This window comes from Gopherus evgoodei, chromosome 12 (genome assembly GCF_007399415.2).
Source record: "Gopherus evgoodei ecotype Sinaloan lineage chromosome 12, rGopEvg1_v1.p, whole genome shotgun sequence".
Taxonomy (NCBI): Eukaryota; Metazoa; Chordata; order Testudines; family Testudinidae; genus Gopherus; species Gopherus evgoodei.
The window spans coordinates 5295780-5316634 of record NC_044333.1 but is presented as its reverse complement, the minus strand read 5'-3'; the positions used below and the strand labels follow the sequence as shown (position 1 = coordinate 5316634).

The following is a 20855-nucleotide window of genomic DNA, read 5'->3' as shown; positions in this document are numbered from 1 at the left end:
GCTGTGCAGGGCTGGGGATTTGCTGTTTTAGGTGGGGATTGGCAGGAAAGGGAGGGTGAGCATGGAGGGCAGGTGGCAGGAGGGGGATGGTGCAGACACCCATTAGCACAGGCTCCAGCATGAGAACTGTACAAGGCCGTGGTGTCACAGCTGGGCCCTGCTCTGGCTGTGGCATCCGTGGTGGCCCCTGCCAGCCCCTCCTTTCTAAGCTGAGTTCACATGGCTGGGGAAGGGGCCACCCTGGCGGGGGCGGGGGGGAGTGTTTGACCTGAAGAGTTCTGCCTTTCTTGTGTCACTCTGACTAGCTTTGAAGGTGACACTATCCCTTTAAGTCCTCTGCAAAAATGAGTTAAAAAATAGCCTCAGGTCCTAGCCCAGCCGTTCTGCCCCTGTCATTTGGCTGTGAGAGACCCACGTGAGCCAGAAGAGAAACTGGCTGCTTGTAGAGGGGTAACTATGAAACTGACTAGATGGACTCTGGGATAGGGAGTCTCTGTGCACAACTCCTCTGACACCTCAGCCTTGCTTTTTTGCTGTAGTTCTTGCAGAGCTGGGTCTGTCCAGGAAGCGTTATGCAGGGTCCAAGGCAGCGCTGCAGTAGCCAGAGCCCTGAACTTGGGTGATAGTAACAATTCCCATGCCTCACAGCTTGGGGAACTAGCCTGTGTGTTTGTCAGACAGATACTTACACTTAACACGCAGAACTCTTGTAGAGGGTTGTCGAAATCCCGAGATTACAAAGAGTGCTGCCGCTGCTGATGCTTTTCGGGCCAGGAGGGGTCACTGACCATCCCTCCTGCATACACAGCTGGAGAATGTCACCAGGGATCCCTGTGGCAGCCCCATCACTCAGAGGGACTTAGATGCTTGACTCCCGTTGGTTTCACTGACTTTTGAGCGGCTGCTCCTGTCTTTGTTGAAAGACTCCAGGAGACATTGAATCCACCACACTTCTGTGTCAGTTTTTTCAATGGTTAATCACAGAATATCAGGGTTGGGAAGGACCTCAGGAGGTAACTAGTCCCACCCCCTGCTCAAAGCAGGACCAATCCCCAGACAGATTTTTGCCCCAGATCCCTAAATGGCCCCCTCAAGGATTGAACTCACAACCCTAGGTTTAGCAGGCCAATGCTCAAACCACTGAGCTATCTCTTCCCCCAATTAATTACCCTCATCTAGTTTCAACTTCCAGCCCTTGGATTTTGTTCTGACTTTATTTGCTACATTAGAGTCCTCTACTAGTGCTTCACTTGTGGGGTATTGAAAACTGTGTTACCATTACCAGCGCTACCACTTTAAATTATAATGGGTTTCCTGCTCCTGCTTGCAGGCTAGGGGGCTCGGTAGGGAAGTGTGTGATCTGGGCATAGCAGCAATCAGTCTGTGGAAGGCCAGCCTAGAGCAAAATGGGGTGAGTTAGACCTCTCTCTTTCTTAGGGAGCAGCCTGCTTCGTCTCTCTCTGGGTTTTTTTTGGTTGTTTTGGGTTTGGGATCTGGACTCTATGGGTACCTCTACATGTGCAGCTAGGGGTGTGATTCCCAGCTCGAGGTAGCTCTCACCCAGCTCGCGCACTAAAAATCAAGTGTAGCCATGAGCTAGGCGTGCTGAGTATGTGCCAGACTTTCAGACAGGTACATACTTAGGGGTGGCTGGTCCGTCCTGCAGCTTGCACTGCCACAGCTACGCTCTGGTTTTAGCACCCTGTCTCTCCTCAAGCTGCACCTCAGCTCGAAGTGTAGACATAGTCTAAGAAATGACCTAGCACTACATGGCAGCCTGCAGAAAGAGTATGTCTGGTTTTCTTCTATGCGCGTGTGTGCGTATGTGTGTGTGCGCGCATGCGCCGTGAACGTAACAGAGAACGCTGGGACAGCTTCTTTAGGAAAGAAAAATAAAAGAGGACGATGAAGAGTAGAGATAAAATGGCTACCTACTGCAGTCTGGAGAGTTTCCAATTTAATGGGGGCAAAAAAGGAAGATTTTGCAACATACATTCAGAGACTTGAGCAGTATTTTTACATGTATGCTATAGAGGATATAGATAAACAGAGGGCTGTTTTCCTAACGTTGGTGGGAAAAATGACATTTACTATGCTTAAGCTTGTGTTGTCCACAGAAACCTGCTGAGCTGGAGTATAAAAGAAAGTCTAGAACAGTGGTTTTCAACCTTTTTTCATTTGTAGACCCCCTAAAAATTTCAAATGGAGGAGCGGACCCTTTTGGAGATCTTAGCCATAGTCTGTGAACCACTAGGGGTCCCTGGACCACAAGTTGAGAACCACTGGTCTGAAGAAACCAGATCATACAGCTTCTCTCAGAGCCTCCTAACCTGCAAGCAGGCTCAGGAAACCCTTCTAGTTTACAGTGAGAGCTTTAATTTTCTCCTAAGCAGATTTCATCTCCTCACTCTTCACCCCCTTTTCCAGATCAGTAATAAATATATTGGAGACGGCTGGTCCTAGTACTGACCCCAGCCCACTGGACTTGCTTCTGACCTCACTTACACCAGCTCTTTTCTAGTCTAACTCTAAGGGATGTCTGCACTTGGAGCTAGGGCTGCAGTGCTGAGCGTGTGTAGACGTACTCACGGTAGTTCTCATCGAGCCAGCGCATTACAAGCAGGAGTGTAGCCGCAGGAGCACTAGCTGCCCCATGTACATACTTGGGGCCTGGGTGGGTTTGTACCTGAGGGGGCCAGCCTGTGCCACTGCAGCTGCACTATGATCCTTGTAGCTGATGAGAGCCAGCACGGCTTGTCTGTGTGAGCTGGGCACTGCACCCCTCGCTCCAAGTGCAAACACACCCCAGTTGACATCTGTTGAAATGCTGTTGATTTGCACCAGGGTGGGATGAAAATTAAGTCCATGGCAGCCAGCATGTTGGTAGGTGGCTGGGTTCCCACTTTTCCTCCTTGCTCTCTTCCAGGCTGTTTCAGTAAGGATCAAGTGTATCTGGATGGAATTCTCCGCATCCTGAGGCATCGGCAGACTATTGACTTCCGGTTGCTGGCAGCACTGGGCAAGGTAACAGCCTGGAGTGATGGACAGAACCTGTTTCCTGATGTGAAATCAGTACATGGGAACGGTTCTGCTGCAGGATGGGCCACGGTTTATAGATTATTTATGTGGTGTTTTTACAGCCCCAGCCAGTGCGATAACCAAGGTTCTTCCCCTTGGTCTCAGGGATGTAATTGTAAACTTTGCTATTTGATTAGTGTAAATACTCAGGAGATTAACATGAAAAACCCAGCTGTGGTCATTAACCCTGTTCTTAAATGATGGAATTTAGCACAAATACCAAATAGAAAATTACTGGAGAAAGGGATCTGGGGATTATAGTGGATCACAAACTGAATAGGAGTCAACAATGTAACACTGCTGGGAAAATGCGAACATCATTCTGGGCTATATTAGTAGGAGTGGGGAAGTGGGATACTGTTAGGAAACACAAAGAGGAAGGTGCAAGACGGGAAGCCTCCTGATTCATACTGAGAAAGTAGGGCAATCGGCTAGTTATCTCAGGTGAATGTACACGAACGCAAGAAGCTTGGGAAACAAGCAGGAAGAATTGGAAGTCCTGGCACAATCAAGGAACTATGATGTAATTGGAATAAGAGAGACTTGGTGGGGCAGTTCACATGACTGGAGCACTGTCATGGATGGTATAAACTGTTCAGGAAGGACAGGTACGGGAGGAAAGGCGGAGGAGTTGCACTATATGTAAGAGAGCCTATTCAGAGTCTTTGGGTTAAGTCTAGAGGCAAGAGCAACAAGGGTGATGTTGTGGTGGGCGTGTGCGATAGACCACCAGACCAGAGGGATGAGGTACACGAGGCTTTCTTCCAGCAACTAACTGAAGTTTCCAGATCACAGGCCCTGGTTCTAATGGGGGACTTCAATCACCCTGACATTTGCTGGGAGAGCAATACAGCAACACACAGACAATCCAGGAAGTTTTTGGAGAATGTTGGGGACAACTTCCTGGTGCAAGCACTAGAGCAACCAACTAGGGGCTGTGCTCCTCTTGACCTGCTGCTCACAAACCGGGAAGAATTGGTAGGGGAAGTAGAAGTGGGTGGCAACCTGGGCAGCAGTGACCATGAGATGGTTGAGTTCAGGATCCTCACAAAAGGAAGAAAGGAGAGTAGTAGCAAAGTATGGACCCTGGACTTGAGACTTAGTCTCCTTCAGAGAACTGATGGGCAGGATCCCCTGGGAGGCTAATATGAGGGGGGAAAAGTTGTCCAGGAATGCTGGCTGTATTTTAAAGAAGACTTATTGAGGGCACAGGAACAAACCATCCCAATGTGCAGAAAAAATAGCAAATATGGCAGGCGACCAACTTGGCTTAACAGTGAAAGCTTCGGTGAGCTTAAACTCAAAAAGGAAGCTTACAAGAAGTGGAAATTTGGACAGATGACTAGGGAGAAATATAAAAATATTGTATGCAGGGATGTAATCAGGAAGGCCAAGGCACAATTGGAGCTGCAGCTAGCAAGGGATGTGAAGGGTAACAAGAAGGGTTTCTACAGGTATGTTAGCAACAAGAAGGTGGTATGGGAAAGTGTGGGACCCTTACTGAGGGGAGGAGGCAGCCTAGTGACACATGATGTGGAAAAAGCTGAAGTACTCAATGCTTTTTTTGCCTCGGTCTTCACAGTCAAGGTCAGCTCCCAGACTGCTGCACCGGACAACACAGTATGGGGAGGAGGTGAGCAGCCCTCAGTAGTGAAAGAACAGGACAAGGACTATTTAGAAAAGCTGGACATGCACAAGTCCATGGGTCCAGATCTAATGCACCCAAGGGTGCTGAGGGAGTTGGCTGACGTGATTGCAGAGCCATTGGCCATTATCTTTGAAAATTCATGGTGATCGGGGGAGGTCCCGAACGACTGGAAAAAGGCAAATATAGTGCCGCAGGAAAGAAAGAGAACCCAGGGAACTACTGACCAGTCAGCCTCACTTCAGTCCCTGGCAAAATCATGGATCAGGTCCTCAAGGAATCCATTTTGAAGCACTTGGAGGAGAGGAAGGTGACCAGGAACAGTCAACATGGATTCACCAGGGGCAAGTCATGCCTGACCAATCTCATTGCCTTCTGTGATGAGATAACTGACTCTGTGGGTATGGGGAAAGCGGTAGATGTGATATATCTTGACTTTAGCAAAGCTTTTGATACCATCTCCCACAGTATTCTTGCCAGCAAGTTAAAGAAGTATGGGCTGAATGAATGGACTATAAGGTGGATAGAAAGCTGGCTAGATCGTCGGGCTCAATGGGTCGTGATCAGCGACTCGATGTCTAGTTGGCAGCCAGTAGCAAGAGGAGTCAGTCCTGGGGCTGGTTTTGTTCAACATCTATTAATGATCTGGATGATGGGATAGATTGCACCCCTGGCAAGTTCACAGACGACACTAAGCTGGGAGGAGGAGCAGATATGCTGGAGGGTAGGGATAGGGTCCAGAGTGACCTAGACAAATTGGAGGATTGGGCCAAAAGACATCAGATGAGGTTCAACAAGGACAAGTGCTGGCTGGTGAGTCTTGCCCGCATGCTCAAGGTTTAGCTGATCGCCATATTTGGGGTCGGGAAGGAATTTTCCTCCGGGGCAGATTGGCAGAGGCCCTGGAGGTTTTTCGCCTTTCTCTGCAGCGTGGGGCATGGGTCACTTGCTGGTGGATTCTCTGCAGCTTGAGGTCTTCAAACCACAATTTGAAGACTTCAGTAACTCAGACATAGGTTAGGGGTTTGTTATAGAAGTGGATGGGTAGGATTCTGTGGCCTGCTTTGTGTAGGAGATCAGACTAGATGATCATATTGGTCCCTTCTGACCCTAAAGTCTATGAGTCTATGAGTCATGCACTTAGGAAGGAAGAATCCCCTGCATCGCTACGGGCTGGGGACTGACTGGCTAAGCAGCAGTTCTGCAGAAAAGGACCTGGGGATTATACTAGACAAGAAGCTGGATATGAGTCAGCAGTGTGCCCTCATTGCCAAGAAGGCCAACAGCATATTGAGCTGTATTAGTAGGAGCACTGGCAGCAGATCGAGGGAAGTGATCATTCCCCTCTATTTGGCACTGGTGAGGCCACATCTGGAGTATTGCATCCAGTTTTGGTCCTCCCTACTATAGAAAGGATGTGGACAAATTGGAGAGAGTCCAGCGGAGGGTAACAAAAATTATTAGGGGGCTGGGGCACATGATTTACGAGGAGAGGCTGAGGGAACTGGGCTTATTAGGTCTGCAGAAGAGAAGAGTGAGGGAGGATTTGATAGCAGCCTTCAACTACCTGAAGTGGGGTTCCAAAGAGGATGGAGCTTGGCTGTTCTCAGTGGTGGCAGATGACAGAACAAGGAGCAATGGTCTCAAGTTGCAGTGGGTGAGGTCTAGGTTGGATATCAGGAAACACTGTTTCACTAGGAGGGTGGTGAAGCACTGGGATGGGTTCCCTAGGGAGGTGGTGGAATCTGCTTCGTTATTGGTTTTTAAGGCCTGACTTGACAAAGCCCTGGCTGGGATGATTTAATTGGGAATTGGTCCTGCTTTGAGCAGGGGGTTGGACTAGATACCTCCCAAAGTCTCTTCCAACCCTGATATTCCATGATTCTGTGAGTGTTGTTAAGCAAGACACAAAAAGTAATTCTTCCACTCTACACTGGTAAGGCTTCAAGTGGAATATTGTGTCCACATCTGGGCACCACACTTTGGGAAAGATGTGGGCAAACTGGAGAAAGTCCAGAGAAGAGCCACAAAAATGATGGTCTAGAAAACATGACCTGTGAGGAAAGACTGAAAAAACTGGGTTTGTTTAGTCTGGAGAAGAGAAGCCTGGTGGAGAGAGAGGGACATAATAACAGTCTTCAAGTACATAAAAGGTTGTTATAAAGAGAGGGGTGAAAAATTGTTCTCCTTAACCACTGAGGACAGGATAAAAAGTAATGAACTTAAACTGCGGTAAGGGAGATTTAGGACATTAGGAAATACTTCCTAACTGAAGGTAGCTGAGCACTGGAGCAGATAGCCTAGGAAGGTTATAGAATCTCTGTTGTCGAAGGTTTTTAAGAACAGGTTTGCCAAACACCTGCCAGGGATGCCTAGATAATACTTAGTCCTGCCTCAGTGCAGGGGACTGGACTGGATGCCCTATCCAGGTCCCTTCCTGTCCTGAATTTCTATGAAAAAGAAATTTGAGAGAGAATAGAAACAAGTGTGAGTGATGGAAACAAATGATGACATAAAACAACCATAGAACACAAACTAGGGCTGATACTTAGTACTCGTTACCTTTCCTAACCAATCAAGTAGATTCTCTCCTGTCTTAGTCCCCAGGAGCTAGGACAGCATCTTCCTTGCAGCATCGCCCCTCACCCAGGTTCTTTCTCGGTGGCTGGATGCTGCAGCATGTCTCTCTCCACCCTGTGAGACACTGAATCAGTCCTTTGCCTTTCTGCGGAAGGCGTCTCCTCGCTGCCATAGCAGCCCATCTCACTTCAGTGGACTTATGGTTTATCGTTGATGGTTTGCCACTGACCGTTTGGGCTGCTGCAGTGGTGGACAAGAGCACTATACAGTATGTAATTGGCTAGCCAGCGGGGGGGGGGGGGGGCAGGAGGCGGTGGCAATCACTTCCCACTTTAATGGGCTTTCCTCAAGACCCATAAGGGCCTAATTTTCAATCTAGTTACATTATCCCTTAAATATAACCCATGCACACATCTTGCAATGATTGAGGATTGGTAAGTTACAAGCTTTCAGCAGAGACCTCACAAGCTGCCCTTCGTGGATAAATACCTTGGAGGCAGTGTGCGTTTGTCAGGTCTGAGCCAGGCATTGCTTGTAAAGGACAGTGATCCCTTTCCTGGCAGGCGCCAATGGGTCTCAGTGTGACAGTTGGTAACTCTCTTCCTCCTGTACAGGGAGTTGAATTCACAGGAGTGTCTCTTGAGCAGATCACACTGAGCCCCTCTGTACCTCAGGCCAGGTTTCAGGCAGTATCGGTCTCATACAAAGACTGCAAAGCGTATGCTTGTATGACAGTGAGGGGTTCCCTGAGACTGCTAGGTCATGTGGCAGCTTGCACGTACGTGGCTCAGTGTGCCAGACTTCTCCGCAGAGTCCTGCAGAGATGGTTGACGTGTGACTGCTGTCCCACTTGGCATCCACAGGACGTGCTGACTCATGTACATCCCTGAACTGGTGGATGGATCTTGCCAGTGTACACAACGGGTTCCCTTTTCCTCAACCCTCCCCTCAGTGACCCTAGTCACAGATACTTCATCTGTTGGCCAGGGAGGACTTTCAGGCTTAGGATCTCTGGTCAGCTCAGGAGCTCTGTCTCCACATCAGTGTTTAAGAGCTTTCAGCTAGTCACCCAGCCAGTCAAGCGTATCTGCCTCACGTCAAAGGTCACTCTGTGCAAGTGTCCATGGAGAGCACTGCTGCGATGATCTGGTTAAACAAGCAGAGAGGTGCCTGTCCAATGAACCTGGGGACTTTCTGCATCAATAATGGACTAGTGCTCAAAGCATCCCCCCTCCCAGCTCTCAGAAATGTCTAGTGAACCATCTCAGCAGTGATCACAAACGGTCCCTCGGACTCACCATCGCAGAGGCCAGTTTCTGGAGGTGGGTAATGGCAACAATAGACCTGTTCACCACCCGCCAGTCAGGAAGTATCAGCAGTTCTGTTCCAGACCAGGTTGTAGCCCGGGTGCTTTGTCACACACCTTTCTACTCCCCTGGAAAGGGAAACGTTGCTATACTTTCCCTCTCCCCCTTTCCCATAGGCACCAACTCCATGGGTGGTCTGGGGCTGAGCACCCACAGGTTAAAATTTGTGGGTATTCTGCACCCACTGGCAGCCAAGCACCCCTCCCTCAGCCCTCCCCCCCCCCAAGCATGCCTTGTCCCTACTCCTCTGCCTACCTCCCAGCGCTTCCCAACCGGCAGCTGCCAAACAGGGAGGGAAGGGGAGGAGGCAGGGCCAGGGTGGAGATTTGGGAAGGGATTGGAATGGAGAAGAGGTGGGGCCTCATGGAAGGGGCAGAGTGGGGGGTCGGGGTTGGGGGCAGGGGAGGGGCAGGCACCCACAGAAAAGAGGGGAAGTTGGCACCTGTGCCCTCCCCTTCCATATGGTGCTGATTTGAGCAGACTCGGACAGGCTCGCCCCATGCTAATTTTGATAGCTCAAGCCTGGCCACGTGAGCATTGGTTCTCACCTGGTGGAACCGGTCATGTCGCACTCCCATATTTCTACCGCACAGAAGAGCTTTTAGACACAGGTGTCACTTGCTACCCTGGGCCTGCATTTTTCCTGATCACAAAGATGAGGAACCAGCGGTGTGAGGTGCCAAAACCCAGCACATTACCCTGCCTATCTGGGGATTCTCCCAAGACAGTCACTACACCCCAGAGACTCTGTTGGTCCTTCTTTGGCTTGGCTTGGCCTGGGCCTCCAGAGGCTAATGTGTATTTCTGAAGCTCTGGCCTGACCCCCGTTTCTCACTGCATGGCTTGTGTCAATACATTTGCTGATTTAGGCCTAGGGTAGGTGCTCTGGTCCCCGCCACAGTGATAGGGGCGTGCTTACTTCTGTTTGTTTTATGGCTGAGCAAAGCTGTGCCGTTCCACCCTGTACCTTGCCCTCACTGCAGCCCCAGCAGGTGCAAGCTCAAGGGCTGAAGCAAAGTTCCTGTCAGGCCACAGGAGCTGCCTGTGCTCTGTGTCACGTGCCTCCAGATCAGCAATTTCTGCTCCAAAGGGGAAACTGACCTGCCAGGCTCCAATATCTGCACAGCTCATTGGGTCTCATGCACTGCAGTGAGAAACAAGAGTATCTGTTGGAAGCCTCTCCGTGACCCCTCCACGTCACCCCGGACCCTAGAGTCTGGAGCTGGTGGTTCACAGCCACCCAGCCCTCCTGGCCAGAGTGTGACCATGTAGCTCTGGTGCCTGGAATTCCTGAGAACGTCCCATCTATTCTTGCCACCATGTGGGGCCCTCTCAGTAAGGCCCAGGCTAGTGTAGCTAAGTTAGCAGCCCTCCCCCAGATGCTACAGCAGGAGGTGAGTGAATCAGAATGCATGCAGGGCTGTGTGTGTGCAGAGATCGCCTTGGATGGATGGCCTGAAACATCCGTTTTCTTTCTACCAGGTCTCCTACGAAGATGTGAATCAGCTGAAGAAATTTGGGGTTCTGGAGAAGGCACGAATCCCCCATTTCATGCAGGACATGGAACGGTACAGGCAGCAGCTTGACCACATCATCGCCACCAACAGACTGAATGAGGAGCAGCTCGAGCAGTTGCTGCCGGGCTGACCAGGTCTGCAGGGTCCTGACCTGCCTGCCCCTGTGGCAGTGTCCCACTTCCCAGGTCACACTACCTTGCGGACAGGAAGCCTTAGGCACAAAAAGGAGTTGTCTTGTGTGCATGTCTGATTGCAGCCGTCCAAAGCATTTAGGGTGCCCAGGGGTCTGTGTATTATTCATTTTGTGACTGTTCGGCAGGTCAGTCCTGACCGGGAGGAGGCTGTCATTTCAGAGCTTCCTCCCAGCCATTCAGCATTGGGTCCTGCAAAGGGAGAGCTGGTCGGGTGGGGGTTCCTGCAGCAGGCCACAGCTTAGCAGTATGGAACGCGGTGGTGAGGGTGGGGGGAGGGGACGATGGCTAAGATGCATGCAATGCCACAGGAGGGAACTAGCACCACAGGTGCTTGGGGGGTGGGGTTTTTAAATGCTGTTGCTGGGAGAGGGCGCAAGGAAGGATGATGGAAGATAGTTAAACAAATCCAAGGTGGAGAACAGAAATGTTCTATAGGAATCACTGAGAGGACGGTGAAGTCTGCAGATCATAGATTAAAACCCTAGGAGGGAGCGGTGGATTGGTCAGGGAGGGTGGAAGGATGTGAGGTGTTGGAGGAGCAGAGCCGGACGAGTGCTGCACTCCAGGAGAGGGTGAAGGAGCACCAGGGCTGTTCTCGTCTATATTGGTTCTTGTCCTGTGCTCATCGCTGCAGTACCTGGGCAGAGGGGAAACCATACAGCTAGGAGTGACTTCTCTAGCTGGGGAGAGGGGACTGGATATTATTAAAGAAATCAAATGTAGGCTGCATGCCATGAAAAGCTTCTGCCAGCGCGATATTCCCTCATCAGGAGGTGCTCTGGTCAGCACCAGAACTCAGTCAGCTGCTTCTTTGCTTCCCACCCAGACATTGCCTGTAAAAATGCCTTTGCCCCTGACCATTCCTCAGCTGTAAGGAAGATTTTAATCCCCCCAATAAAGATTTTTTTTCCACTCGTGTTTACATGGGAAGTGTCAGTGATGCTGGAGGCCTCACTGGGGGACTAGCGAAGAAACGGGGGATGGTGTCACCCAAGAACTTGAAATCTGAGCACCAGCTTTCTGGTAGTGCTGGGGGACTATTGTGAATGGTCCCTGCCCAGTCAGTGGTAGTTCAGTGAGAGTGGCCAGTTCCATTCTGAACGTCCTTTCTCCATTGCTTAGAACTTTGTCAAACTTTCACTTGGCAGCATGACATTTTCCAGCTCTCATCTCTGCCTGCTGGTGATTTTTTTGTTGCAAAGTCTGACCCTGAAGCAAACATCGGCCACCAGTCCCAGCGCTTAGATTCTCCTCTTTAATATATTTCCTCCAACAAGGCAATTCCAATCCCCAAACTCCTTACACCATTGCTCGAAAAAGCTATTTACACATATCCCATTGCAACCTCCCTCCCCCTTGTCAAGTAAGGCCCCAAGTGGTGGAGCAGCCCCTGATGTGACCATCAGAAGCAGTCAAGGGAAGTCTCTGGCAGCCTTTAGAGTGGAATGGATCAATGAGAGGGTGACAGACACTGTGATGGTTTCTGATTGGTTTAAATCGCATCCCTGATGAAGTAACAAGGTGGAGATGGTGAATTAGATCTAATCCACCCCCACGTGTGTAGCTAGAAGCGCTTCATCTGGCGGCGCTCCTGGCGGCGTTGCTTCTTCTCATTTGGCTCCTGGGTGGCAGCTGAAGAGTCAGCCGTGAGCCAGGGCCCCAGGATGTTCACCCACAGGAGATAGAGAGCCCGTCCTGGAGCCTACAAAGCACAACAGGCAGCAAACTCAGTTACTGTAGGACCAGGTACCGCAGAGCTCTGGAGAAGCTGATTCTACATCCAGAACTGGACATGACCCCTGAGTCTAGGTCTTTAGTGACACGTTAGTGCTGGTGAAAGGTGCCCCTAGATACGTGCTGCAGGCAATGGGAGCTGCAGGGGCTCAGCGCTTTTGAGAACCACCCACTTCTGTAAAAGCAGCAAAGAATCCTGTGGCACCTTATAGACTAACAGACGTTTTGGAGCATGAGCTTCCGTGGGTGAATACCCACTTCGTCAGATGCATGTCACCCACGGAAGCTCATGCTCCAAAACGTCTGTTAGTCTATAAGGTACCACAGGATTCTTTGCTGCTTTTACAGATCCAGACTAACACAGCTCCGCCTCTGATACTTGCCACTTATTTAGGGGCCTAAATATAGACTTGAGGCCTCATGATGGGAGCCTAGTTATGAAAATCTTGGCTTCAGTTCCTAAGACCTCCACAGACCAGGCCCCACTTCTCAGCAACGGGCTCGCCCCCATTCCAGGAGGACTGCTCCTCGAACAGGAGAATGTGGGCTACTCCATTCCAGTGCTTATTCAATTCAATCTGTTCCTCCTGACAAGACGCCCAGTGTGGGAGTCAGACCCAAGGCTGCTCCGCCGACAAAGGGAAATATTCCGAGTTACCTTTTAGCCAGCCAACCATTTATAGCGGGTGGCTTCTGCCACACAGACCCACTGGTGACAAAGCTAGGTACTAATCAGCTTGGGATTTTTAATCAGTCTATGCAGGAAGTTCTGTTCTGATGTACGTCTCCCTGGGCCAGGTGTTAAAGTCATTGATAAGTTAGAAGGGTCAAAAAAAGAAGTTGATTTTCAGGGGTGCTGAGTGCTCAGCAGCTCCCCAGTTCAGGCAGGGTTTCCCCTGCACCGACACAGTCAAGCAAAGACAGATAAGTACTCACAGCTCACCCCGCCACCACACTGATGTAAAGTATCACAATGCGCATCCCAAGACAGCCTGGACTCTGCCCCATCTATCATTGCCCTCTGGGCCTCTCACTGTCCAAGGGCTTTCAGACAGGTGGCACCCAAACCCCAGCAGGCCTCAGCATTCCCATGCATAATAGCACTCTCTCATCTGGAGAAGATTGGGGGAGGGCTGCATGGGTGACCAAAACCCAGCTCCAGGCTGGGAAGGGAGGGTGAGAAATTAAATGGAAATAAGGGGTAAACAGTGAGAGTAATAAACCACTGGGACAATTACCAAGGGCCGTGGTGGATTCTCCATCCCTGGCCATTTTTAAATCAAGACTGGCTGTTTTTCTAAAATCTGCTCTGGGAATTCTGCTGGGCCAGGTCTCTGGCCTGTGCTCTACAGGTGGGCAGTCTTGGTCCTTAGGCTGGCCTTGGAGTCTATGAAATGGAGCAGAGCTGGAAGGGAGAGCAAGGCAAGTGTTGAATCTGGGCATAGAGAGAAGGGCCTGAACGACTTACCAAGAGCCAGAAGTACCAGACATAGACGGAGAAGCAGCTGAGCACTTGGACAATGGCAGTCAGTAAGATCACATCCTTGAGGTGCCTGAGGGACAGGAAAAGCAACAGGTTAATTGCACTGAGCCAGGGCCCGTTTTCTGTACTGAACATCGGTAGTCGCAAACTCTGTCGTTAACACTACAGTTCTGCTGCCACTGCAAAGCTACTGGGCTCCCCTATAGCCCTTCCCCGTTCTCCTTCGGGCAGGAACAGTTCCTTGGCTTTGGCTTAGCCTTAGCCCACAGGGGAATTGTGTGTTAAATTCCCCATTCTGCCAGGTGAGTTAGGGCCTCGGAGAAATAGTGTCTTCTGGATTAACTACAATTGGCTGAAGACTCAAATAGGGCCTTGGGCTCCCCAGCGGAGGGGTAGGGCAGGCCTGGCTGAATGGGAGAAAAAATGTTCAACGCCATTACAGGCAGCTACATAGGAATTTTGGCCTGTGTTCTGCACGAAGCCTGCTCGCACACAGGACGCTGAGAGCTGTTAATCCCATGCCACAGCAGCTAGCCCCTCTGCATGCACTCTCCATTTCCATACACAGCGGCTGAGCTGACAATGCAGCATCCCATGGACAAACATACCCCAACGGCCACAAACTGAGCCACAGGGACAACTAGCCATTACTCATCTGACCCCAGGCCAGGTCCCCCACCCCTTTGATTTCCCACACATAATACCATTGAGGTAACATTCAAACGGCGAGAGCCATTGGCAAGGGTGGGCTGAACACCAGCTTTGATTACAGAATTGCAGCTCTCACAACAGCATGATATGTTTGTCTTCTACACAGCTCAGACACACACAGACTGTTGTCATGTGCACAGAAGAGAAACAGTCCCCCGGCACTCACATGAAACAACACGTACTGGAGTAAGAAACCAACAGGCTGGCACACAGACCCTGCACCAGCGGGAATCAGCATGTCTCACTGTATGCAGTGCCACACGGAGCTGTCCAGCATTTGGAAACAGCTTCTCTGGGGACCTGACCACACAGCACGTGAGCACCTCACAAACGGGAATGAATTTCGCCTCACCACAGGGCCTGAACCTAGATCTCCCAAGTAACAACTGCCTACACCACACCCTCAAGGAATGTACAAAATCCAATTCGGGGTTAGATGAGATGCTGGAATACATTTCAATCAGTACTGCACAAAAAGCAGTTTCAAGTCAGCGTTTGCTCCCATGGCAAAGTAAAAGATGACAGGACTGTCAGGTGAAAGGGGAGTGTAACAATGGCTCTTGGAGTGTTTCAAATGGCAAACTGACAGGAACTGAGCAGCTGAGAGTACAGCACATTAGTTCTAATACCGCGCACCTATTCTGACCCTGCTGGGAAAAAGTGCACAGGAAAATACTGGAAAACCCAGAGATCGCATCATGGGAGACTATTCCAATGCACAAACACAAGGGGGCAGAGCGGAGCAGTAAACCGTAACCGCATTTCGTGACTTCAGTGTCTCTTAGCACATCTATGCTGCATTAATAGTGGGTTTTTGCATGCACTATTATTTATCTTGGACAAAAATTATTCTAGGCGGTGAACTGTAGTATATCAGGCAAGTAAAAACTCTCTCTACTGCCCAGGCAAACGTAACTCAGGACAGTTGTACCAGGAAAGATAGAACTTATATGAGCTGTGGATTCGAGGGACATATACAATCATTTACCTACACTTTTTAGAACAAGCCAATAGAAGTCCCATCCCTGCCAATCCATTCCCAATCACTCAGCTGTATGGTGAAGCACCAGGCCATGTGTCACATCTGGTGCAACATCATTATCCAGCCAAACAATTTCCCATAGTACTAGGAGGATTTCAGAAAAAATCAGGTGGTGCTTTTTTTTCACTATCACTCTGTCCTATACAGTGTGTGTCACACAAAGGCCCCAGCAAGCTTTCCAGAGGTAAGTGGTCAATGAGGAGAGTAAGAGAGACATTAAGTAGTAAGGAGACAAGGGAGAAAACAAGTGGGTGAGGTGGCGATACCCAGGCCAGTTGCGCCAGAAGCTATAGTGCAAACGGCCCTTGCACCAACACACGAGCAGTTTCTTTTTCTGGTAGTAGCCAACTTCCTCCTCTTCCCCTACCTCTCCTTGTCTGAGTCCTCCCTTTCACAGAAAGTTTGAGAAAGTCTTTGGTTTAATTGCAATGTCAACTTTGCCCACATGAGCAACAGACACAGAAGACAACAGGAGGAGTCACAGAGTGGTGATGGCAACAGTGCAGTCACGCTGGGATGGTTCTGCCGTTCCCACCTCTCAGCGGGGCCCTTAACATTCAATGCTGCAGACATGCCCTTGGGGAGGGGATGCCACCCTGGGCCTCCCAGTGGAATTCAGTTTTTCCCCTCAATGTTTTCCACGGAATTTTAGTTCCAGGTTTAAAAAGGTGCCATTTCTTGCCTGTCTGGCAGAAGGGGGCCTCCTGAACATACAGCAATGTGCCGCCATCTGCCCAAGCCTGCATGTGAACCCCCTCTGATTGGCCTGGCACCAGCCGACACACCGCGACAGACCCCTATGGCGACATCTCCGTACCGTACGGGGCACCGCGTGAAGGAGTTAGGGATGTAAAAGGTTCAACGGTTAACATTAGGCTTACTGTTAACTGACCCTAACCATTACCACTCAGCCCCCGCCCCGCCCGAGCCTCCTCGGTTAACCGGTTCAATGATATAATTTTAATTGTTTAACTGGTTAACTTTTTAAATGATATTTCCATCCCTAGGAGTGAGACTTTGTGTGTACTCCCCCCCACTTTGACACTTACCCAGCTCACCCCTGGAGCAGACTGCCTGTTTCCCCAGCCCCTCTCTTCCTCTTGGGAGTACCCCGGGCCCAAGAACAGGGCTGGGCACTGAACACGTACAGACACACTCAGTCCCTGCCCCAGAGAGCTGACAATCGAAACAGAGCAGGCAGATGCAGGGTAGGGGAAGGGACAGACACACAACCAGAATGCCTCACCTCAGACGAGGAGGACCTTTAACAAAGATCTGACAAACAGGTGGAGTGGATCGAGGGAGGGAACTGACTCTCTCTGCACAGCGTGGGGCTGGATCTCCGAGGAGAGGCCAGAGAGCAAGGACTTGCTCTTGACTACACAAAATTGCCTGGTCTTTCCTGTAAGCAAGCTGAGGGTGCCTGAATTAGCTTAGCTCACATGTATAAATCCAGGTCTGTTAAGCAAGCTTTTAATTCCACTGTCTCTCTGTTTAATAGGTCTTGCTTTGTTCTAAGGAAACAACTCTTGTGTAGGTGCTTCAGGCAGCCAATCCAAGGAAAAGAACCCTATAACTCTGGAGAGGGTAAAGATTTTATGCACCCTAAACATCCCCCTGAGTCAAAGGGCAGGGGAAGAGCTGTCCTCTGCTAGAGAATGTGACACCCCAGGAGAGAGGCCAAAGGGCTAGGGAGGAGCTGGCGGAGCAGCTGGGTACGGTCGCCCAGCCAGCCTAGTGCAAGTCACTGTCTCAGCCTAGCACACTTCCTGGGGTGCCCATTCCTCACTTCCTGGAGGCAGAGCTAGACGTTCAAGCAACGAGGACAGTTTGACGGATTCTTGGCAAATGACAAGAATGATTAGGAAGTTTCCCACTGGGGAGAGCAAGTGAACTCTGTGGGACGGCCTCAGAGCTGAGGCTCTGCTCTGTTTCTTCCCACGCTCTCAAGGGTAAATGGGTCTGTGTACGCGCTCAGGCAGCAGGTCCTGCTCACCTGGACTCAGGTGGGTGTGGACACTCACTCTGCCATCCCCTGCTCCATATTCAGATCAATTCCCCCATCAGCAAGGTTGCCATCGTCAGTGAAAGAGGCCTTTGCCATGGAGTTCATGGAGCGGTAACTGGCACCATAGATCACCATGCTAAACACAAACGCAACCTGCAACAAGCAAACAAAGGTCAGCCATGAAAGCAACCCGTCCACAGGGGAGGAGCAGAGCCCCAGAGCAATGATTACTGACATTCCTGATCAGTGAAGATCTTCTCGTCTCAGCTGGGTAAAAGCCCCTCACGGGGTCTGGGTGTCCAGGGAAACATGGCTTATGCACTGCCTATCAGAGCAACCTGGAAACAATGGGGGCCCCAGACAGTGTGAGTGAACGCCAAACTCCACACTAACCCCAACAGGAGATCTGAAGGTCGCTGTTTGAACAGCCAGTAAAGATTCCTTATAGCCCCAGGGAGAAGCTGAAGGAAGGGCGAGAGAATGGAACAAATACCCCACCAGGTGTTACCCCCTCGCTTCCTCCACCCTGAGCAGAGAAGGGTCAGAGATTAGGGACTTACCCAGGTCCAGGAGGAGGCTGTTGCGTAGAAGATCACCAGGTTCACAACTGCATAAATGGCCTGAAGACAAGGGAAATAGAGCCAAGAAGCCAGAATGAGCGAGTGTGAGGGGAAGGAACACCTCAGGGACGGGACAGCTTTGGGCCTTCTCCCAATCTGCTATCATGAAAAATGGCCTAAGTCTCAGAGGGTCACCCCTGCTTGCACCTTGCCTGCTTCTCCAAGATCTATTGCCCTACGACGCTGGAAAAGGAAAGCTTCAGAGAGCTCCCTGGCGTCAGAAAGCTGAAGCTGGATCCAGACAGTTTTCAGAGCCAGGAAAGCCCCAGGCCTATGAGCTGGCTCCAGCAGAGCAGACATGTTAGTCTGACTAGGGGTGAAAGCTGTAAGGCAAAGGAGAGCTCCTTGTTTTCCTAGTGCCAGTTCTTAGCTCCTTCATCCCTCCTAGCCACTCGTGCCTTTACAGTACGCCATAGGCCAAGACATATATGGAGTTTTGGAGACTGTTTCTGTCATTGTGGGGCTGTACATTTCTCCTCCTCCACATAAAATAAATACCCAAAGGAAGTCTTGCCCACCCCCGAGCTTTCAGAGCGCTGGGTGGGAGAAGGTGCACTTCCCAACCTGCAATTCCTCACTACAGGCCAGGTTTGGGTCAACTCCCTCCCTGCTAATCCATTCCTGGAAGTTAAAACCACTCCATCTCCACTGATAGACAGAGGTGTCAGCTCTTTCCCCAGGTCTCTGGGGACTCAGCAAGGTGTGTCACTACTCCCCCTACAGCCCTTAAGTGCAGAAGTTACATGAGGCCGTATGGCCCTTTTCATGTTGGCCCTGACTGAAATGGAGCTGCCAGCCAGAAAAGAAATCCCTTCTTCATCTCCCCAAACCCTTCGATCCCCAAGGCCACACAGGATTTAGGGCTATCAGGCCTCACAAAAGGATGCGACAGAACAGGCATCTGGGAAGGAAGCAATGTCCTGCCCAACATGCTGGGATTTGCCATTCCAGCCAGTAGCTGCAGACAGGAATTCATAGCCCTAGAAGACTGATGGAGAGAGACACTCACGTTAGCACCAAGGATGATCCGCAGGTAGAATTTCAGCGTCTCCTTGTTATCTTCAAAAATCTGCTTTTTCCCTTTTGTTCCCACCTTCCCCTTTGGCTGGAAAAAGAGCGCAGCCTTTAACACATACATCCTTACACCCCTCTGCTCACATCTCAATCCCTTCCCCAAAGCTCCTCCTGCCTACCCCCCCTCCACAACCCACTGTCACTGATCCCAAAGGCAGTGCTGTTGAGGCCTGGAATAATTAAAGAGCATAGACATTTAGCTGCTTTGAGTGTGGAAACACCAGACACTGAGTACACTTTTCATATAGTGCTAAAGAGAAAATAAAAATCTCCATTCTGTCCAGCCGTCGTTGGGTGAGTTCTTGTACACGTGTATCATTTGTTTGCAGGACTGTAGGTTTCTTGCCCCAGCTGCTGTAGATGGCTGTTAAGGTTGGGCCCTTGGCTTTGCGTCCATATTCCAGGATGGATTGGATTATGCTGTCAGGTCATTTTCACAGCAGTTTTCGGATGGTCGATCTTTATCCTGTGGCTTTTGTTAATGGCACTTAAGCCCTACAGGCTTCTTCTGCTCCTGTGTTTGTCAGCAATCTAGAGCGCCACGTGGGTTCTACCCCAGCATTTATAAAGCATAGTTTAGTCTGCTGGTCTTTGGGCATTTTGTAGACTAACATTTTTTGTTTATCCTAAGCTGACCTGCAAAGTCCAAGCATTGCCATGTGCTTCTAACTGTTGTCAGTTTCTCTGAAGGCCAGCTTACGTGGGTGAGCATATCATCCCCAGTTTCTACCTCTGTTGTTCAGTTGCAGCCCTGGTTTGGAGAACTGTTCTGCGACAGTTGGTCAGTCATTGATGTTTACAGGCTGGACAGGGCACATCTCTGTCACTCCCCTTTCTTTCCTGAAGGCCCCTATCTGCATGTTGTCTATTATAACCCTACCCTTGAGGGATCCATACACAGCTCTAAAGAGATAGTCAGTGGAACTCATGTCAATTTAACAAACAAGCATCACGTTCTACATCCACCCCCAAGATCCCCTCACCATTTTCTGTGGTTTTACAATCACCCCCCCACACCCTGCTGTGCAGCCCTCGTGGGGGAGCAGCGATAGGGTCTCGCACAGGGAAACACCTTCCTGTTTCGCTCTCAGGAGTGTCGAAGCTGAGGGCCTAGGCCAGGCCCAGGAGGGGGAAGCTGGGGTTGACTCAGGGTACAGGGTAGGGGGGCGGGCGGGAGGCACAGGCCAAGCCCGGGGCAGGCAGATTCAGACCAGGCCACGGGGGGGGTGGGGTGGAGGAGATCCTCAGGCCAGGGCCAGGCGGGGCGGACAAGGGGGCTCAGGCCAGGCCAGGCCATAGGTGTGGGAGGGGCCGGGCAGGGGGCTCAGGCCAGGCCCGGGGTGGGCGGACTCAGACCAGGCCATGGGGTGGGTCCCCTCAGGCCAGGGCCAGGCGGGGGGGACAGGCGGGCTCAGGCCATAGGTGGGGGAGGGGCCCGGCGGGGGGCTCAGGCCAGGCCCGGGGTGGGCGGACTCAGACCAGGCCATGGGGTGGTTCCCCTCAGGCCAGGGCCAGGCGGGGCGGACAGGGGGGCTCAGGCCATAGGTGGGGGAGGGGCCCGGCGGGGGGCTCGGGGCATAGGTGGGGGGAGGGGCCAGGCCCCGGGGGAGGGGCTCAGGCCAGGCCCGGGGGGAGGGGCTCAGGCCGCCCCCAGCGCGTGCCCGGCGCTTTGCGGGACCCCAGGCGCCCCGCAGCCCCTCACCGCCATTGCGGCTCCAGCTCCCCCGGCAGCAGCGACACCAACTCAGCAGTAGCGCAGCTTCCGGCACCGGGGCCGCGTCACCGGAAGCGGAAGGGAGGAG

The 20855-nt window shown here is 51.2% G+C and overlaps 2 protein-coding genes across 7 annotated transcripts in view; one reads left to right on the top strand and one right to left on the bottom strand.

The window, feature by feature from the left end:
- Positions 1–11513, top strand: part of KIAA0895L (KIAA0895 like) — a 48729-nt gene extending 37216 nt beyond the window's left edge. For all 6 annotated transcript variants that reach the window (XM_030581800.1, XM_030581798.1, XM_030581801.1 and 3 more), the window contains 2 exons: positions 2927–3024; positions 10153–11513. In XM_030581800.1, the coding sequence (XP_030437660.1) occupies positions 2927–3024; positions 10153–10317 (263 nt within the window). In that variant the 3' untranslated portion in view covers positions 10318–11513. The remainder of the gene's footprint in view (positions 1–2926; positions 3025–10152) is intronic.
- Positions 11514–11622: 109 nt separating this feature from the next.
- Positions 11623–20852, bottom strand: TMEM208 (transmembrane protein 208). Its single transcript, XM_030581803.1, has 6 exons — positions 20756–20852; positions 18989–19084; positions 17920–17979; positions 17376–17512; positions 13584–13668; positions 11623–12083 (listed from the first exon to the last, which is right to left on the bottom strand). The coding sequence occupies exons 1-6, from the start codon at positions 20759–20761 to the stop codon at positions 11946–11948; spliced, it is 522 nt and encodes a 173-aa protein (XP_030437663.1). The 5' UTR covers positions 20762–20852; the 3' UTR covers positions 11623–11945.
- Positions 20853–20855: the final 3 nt, after the last annotated feature.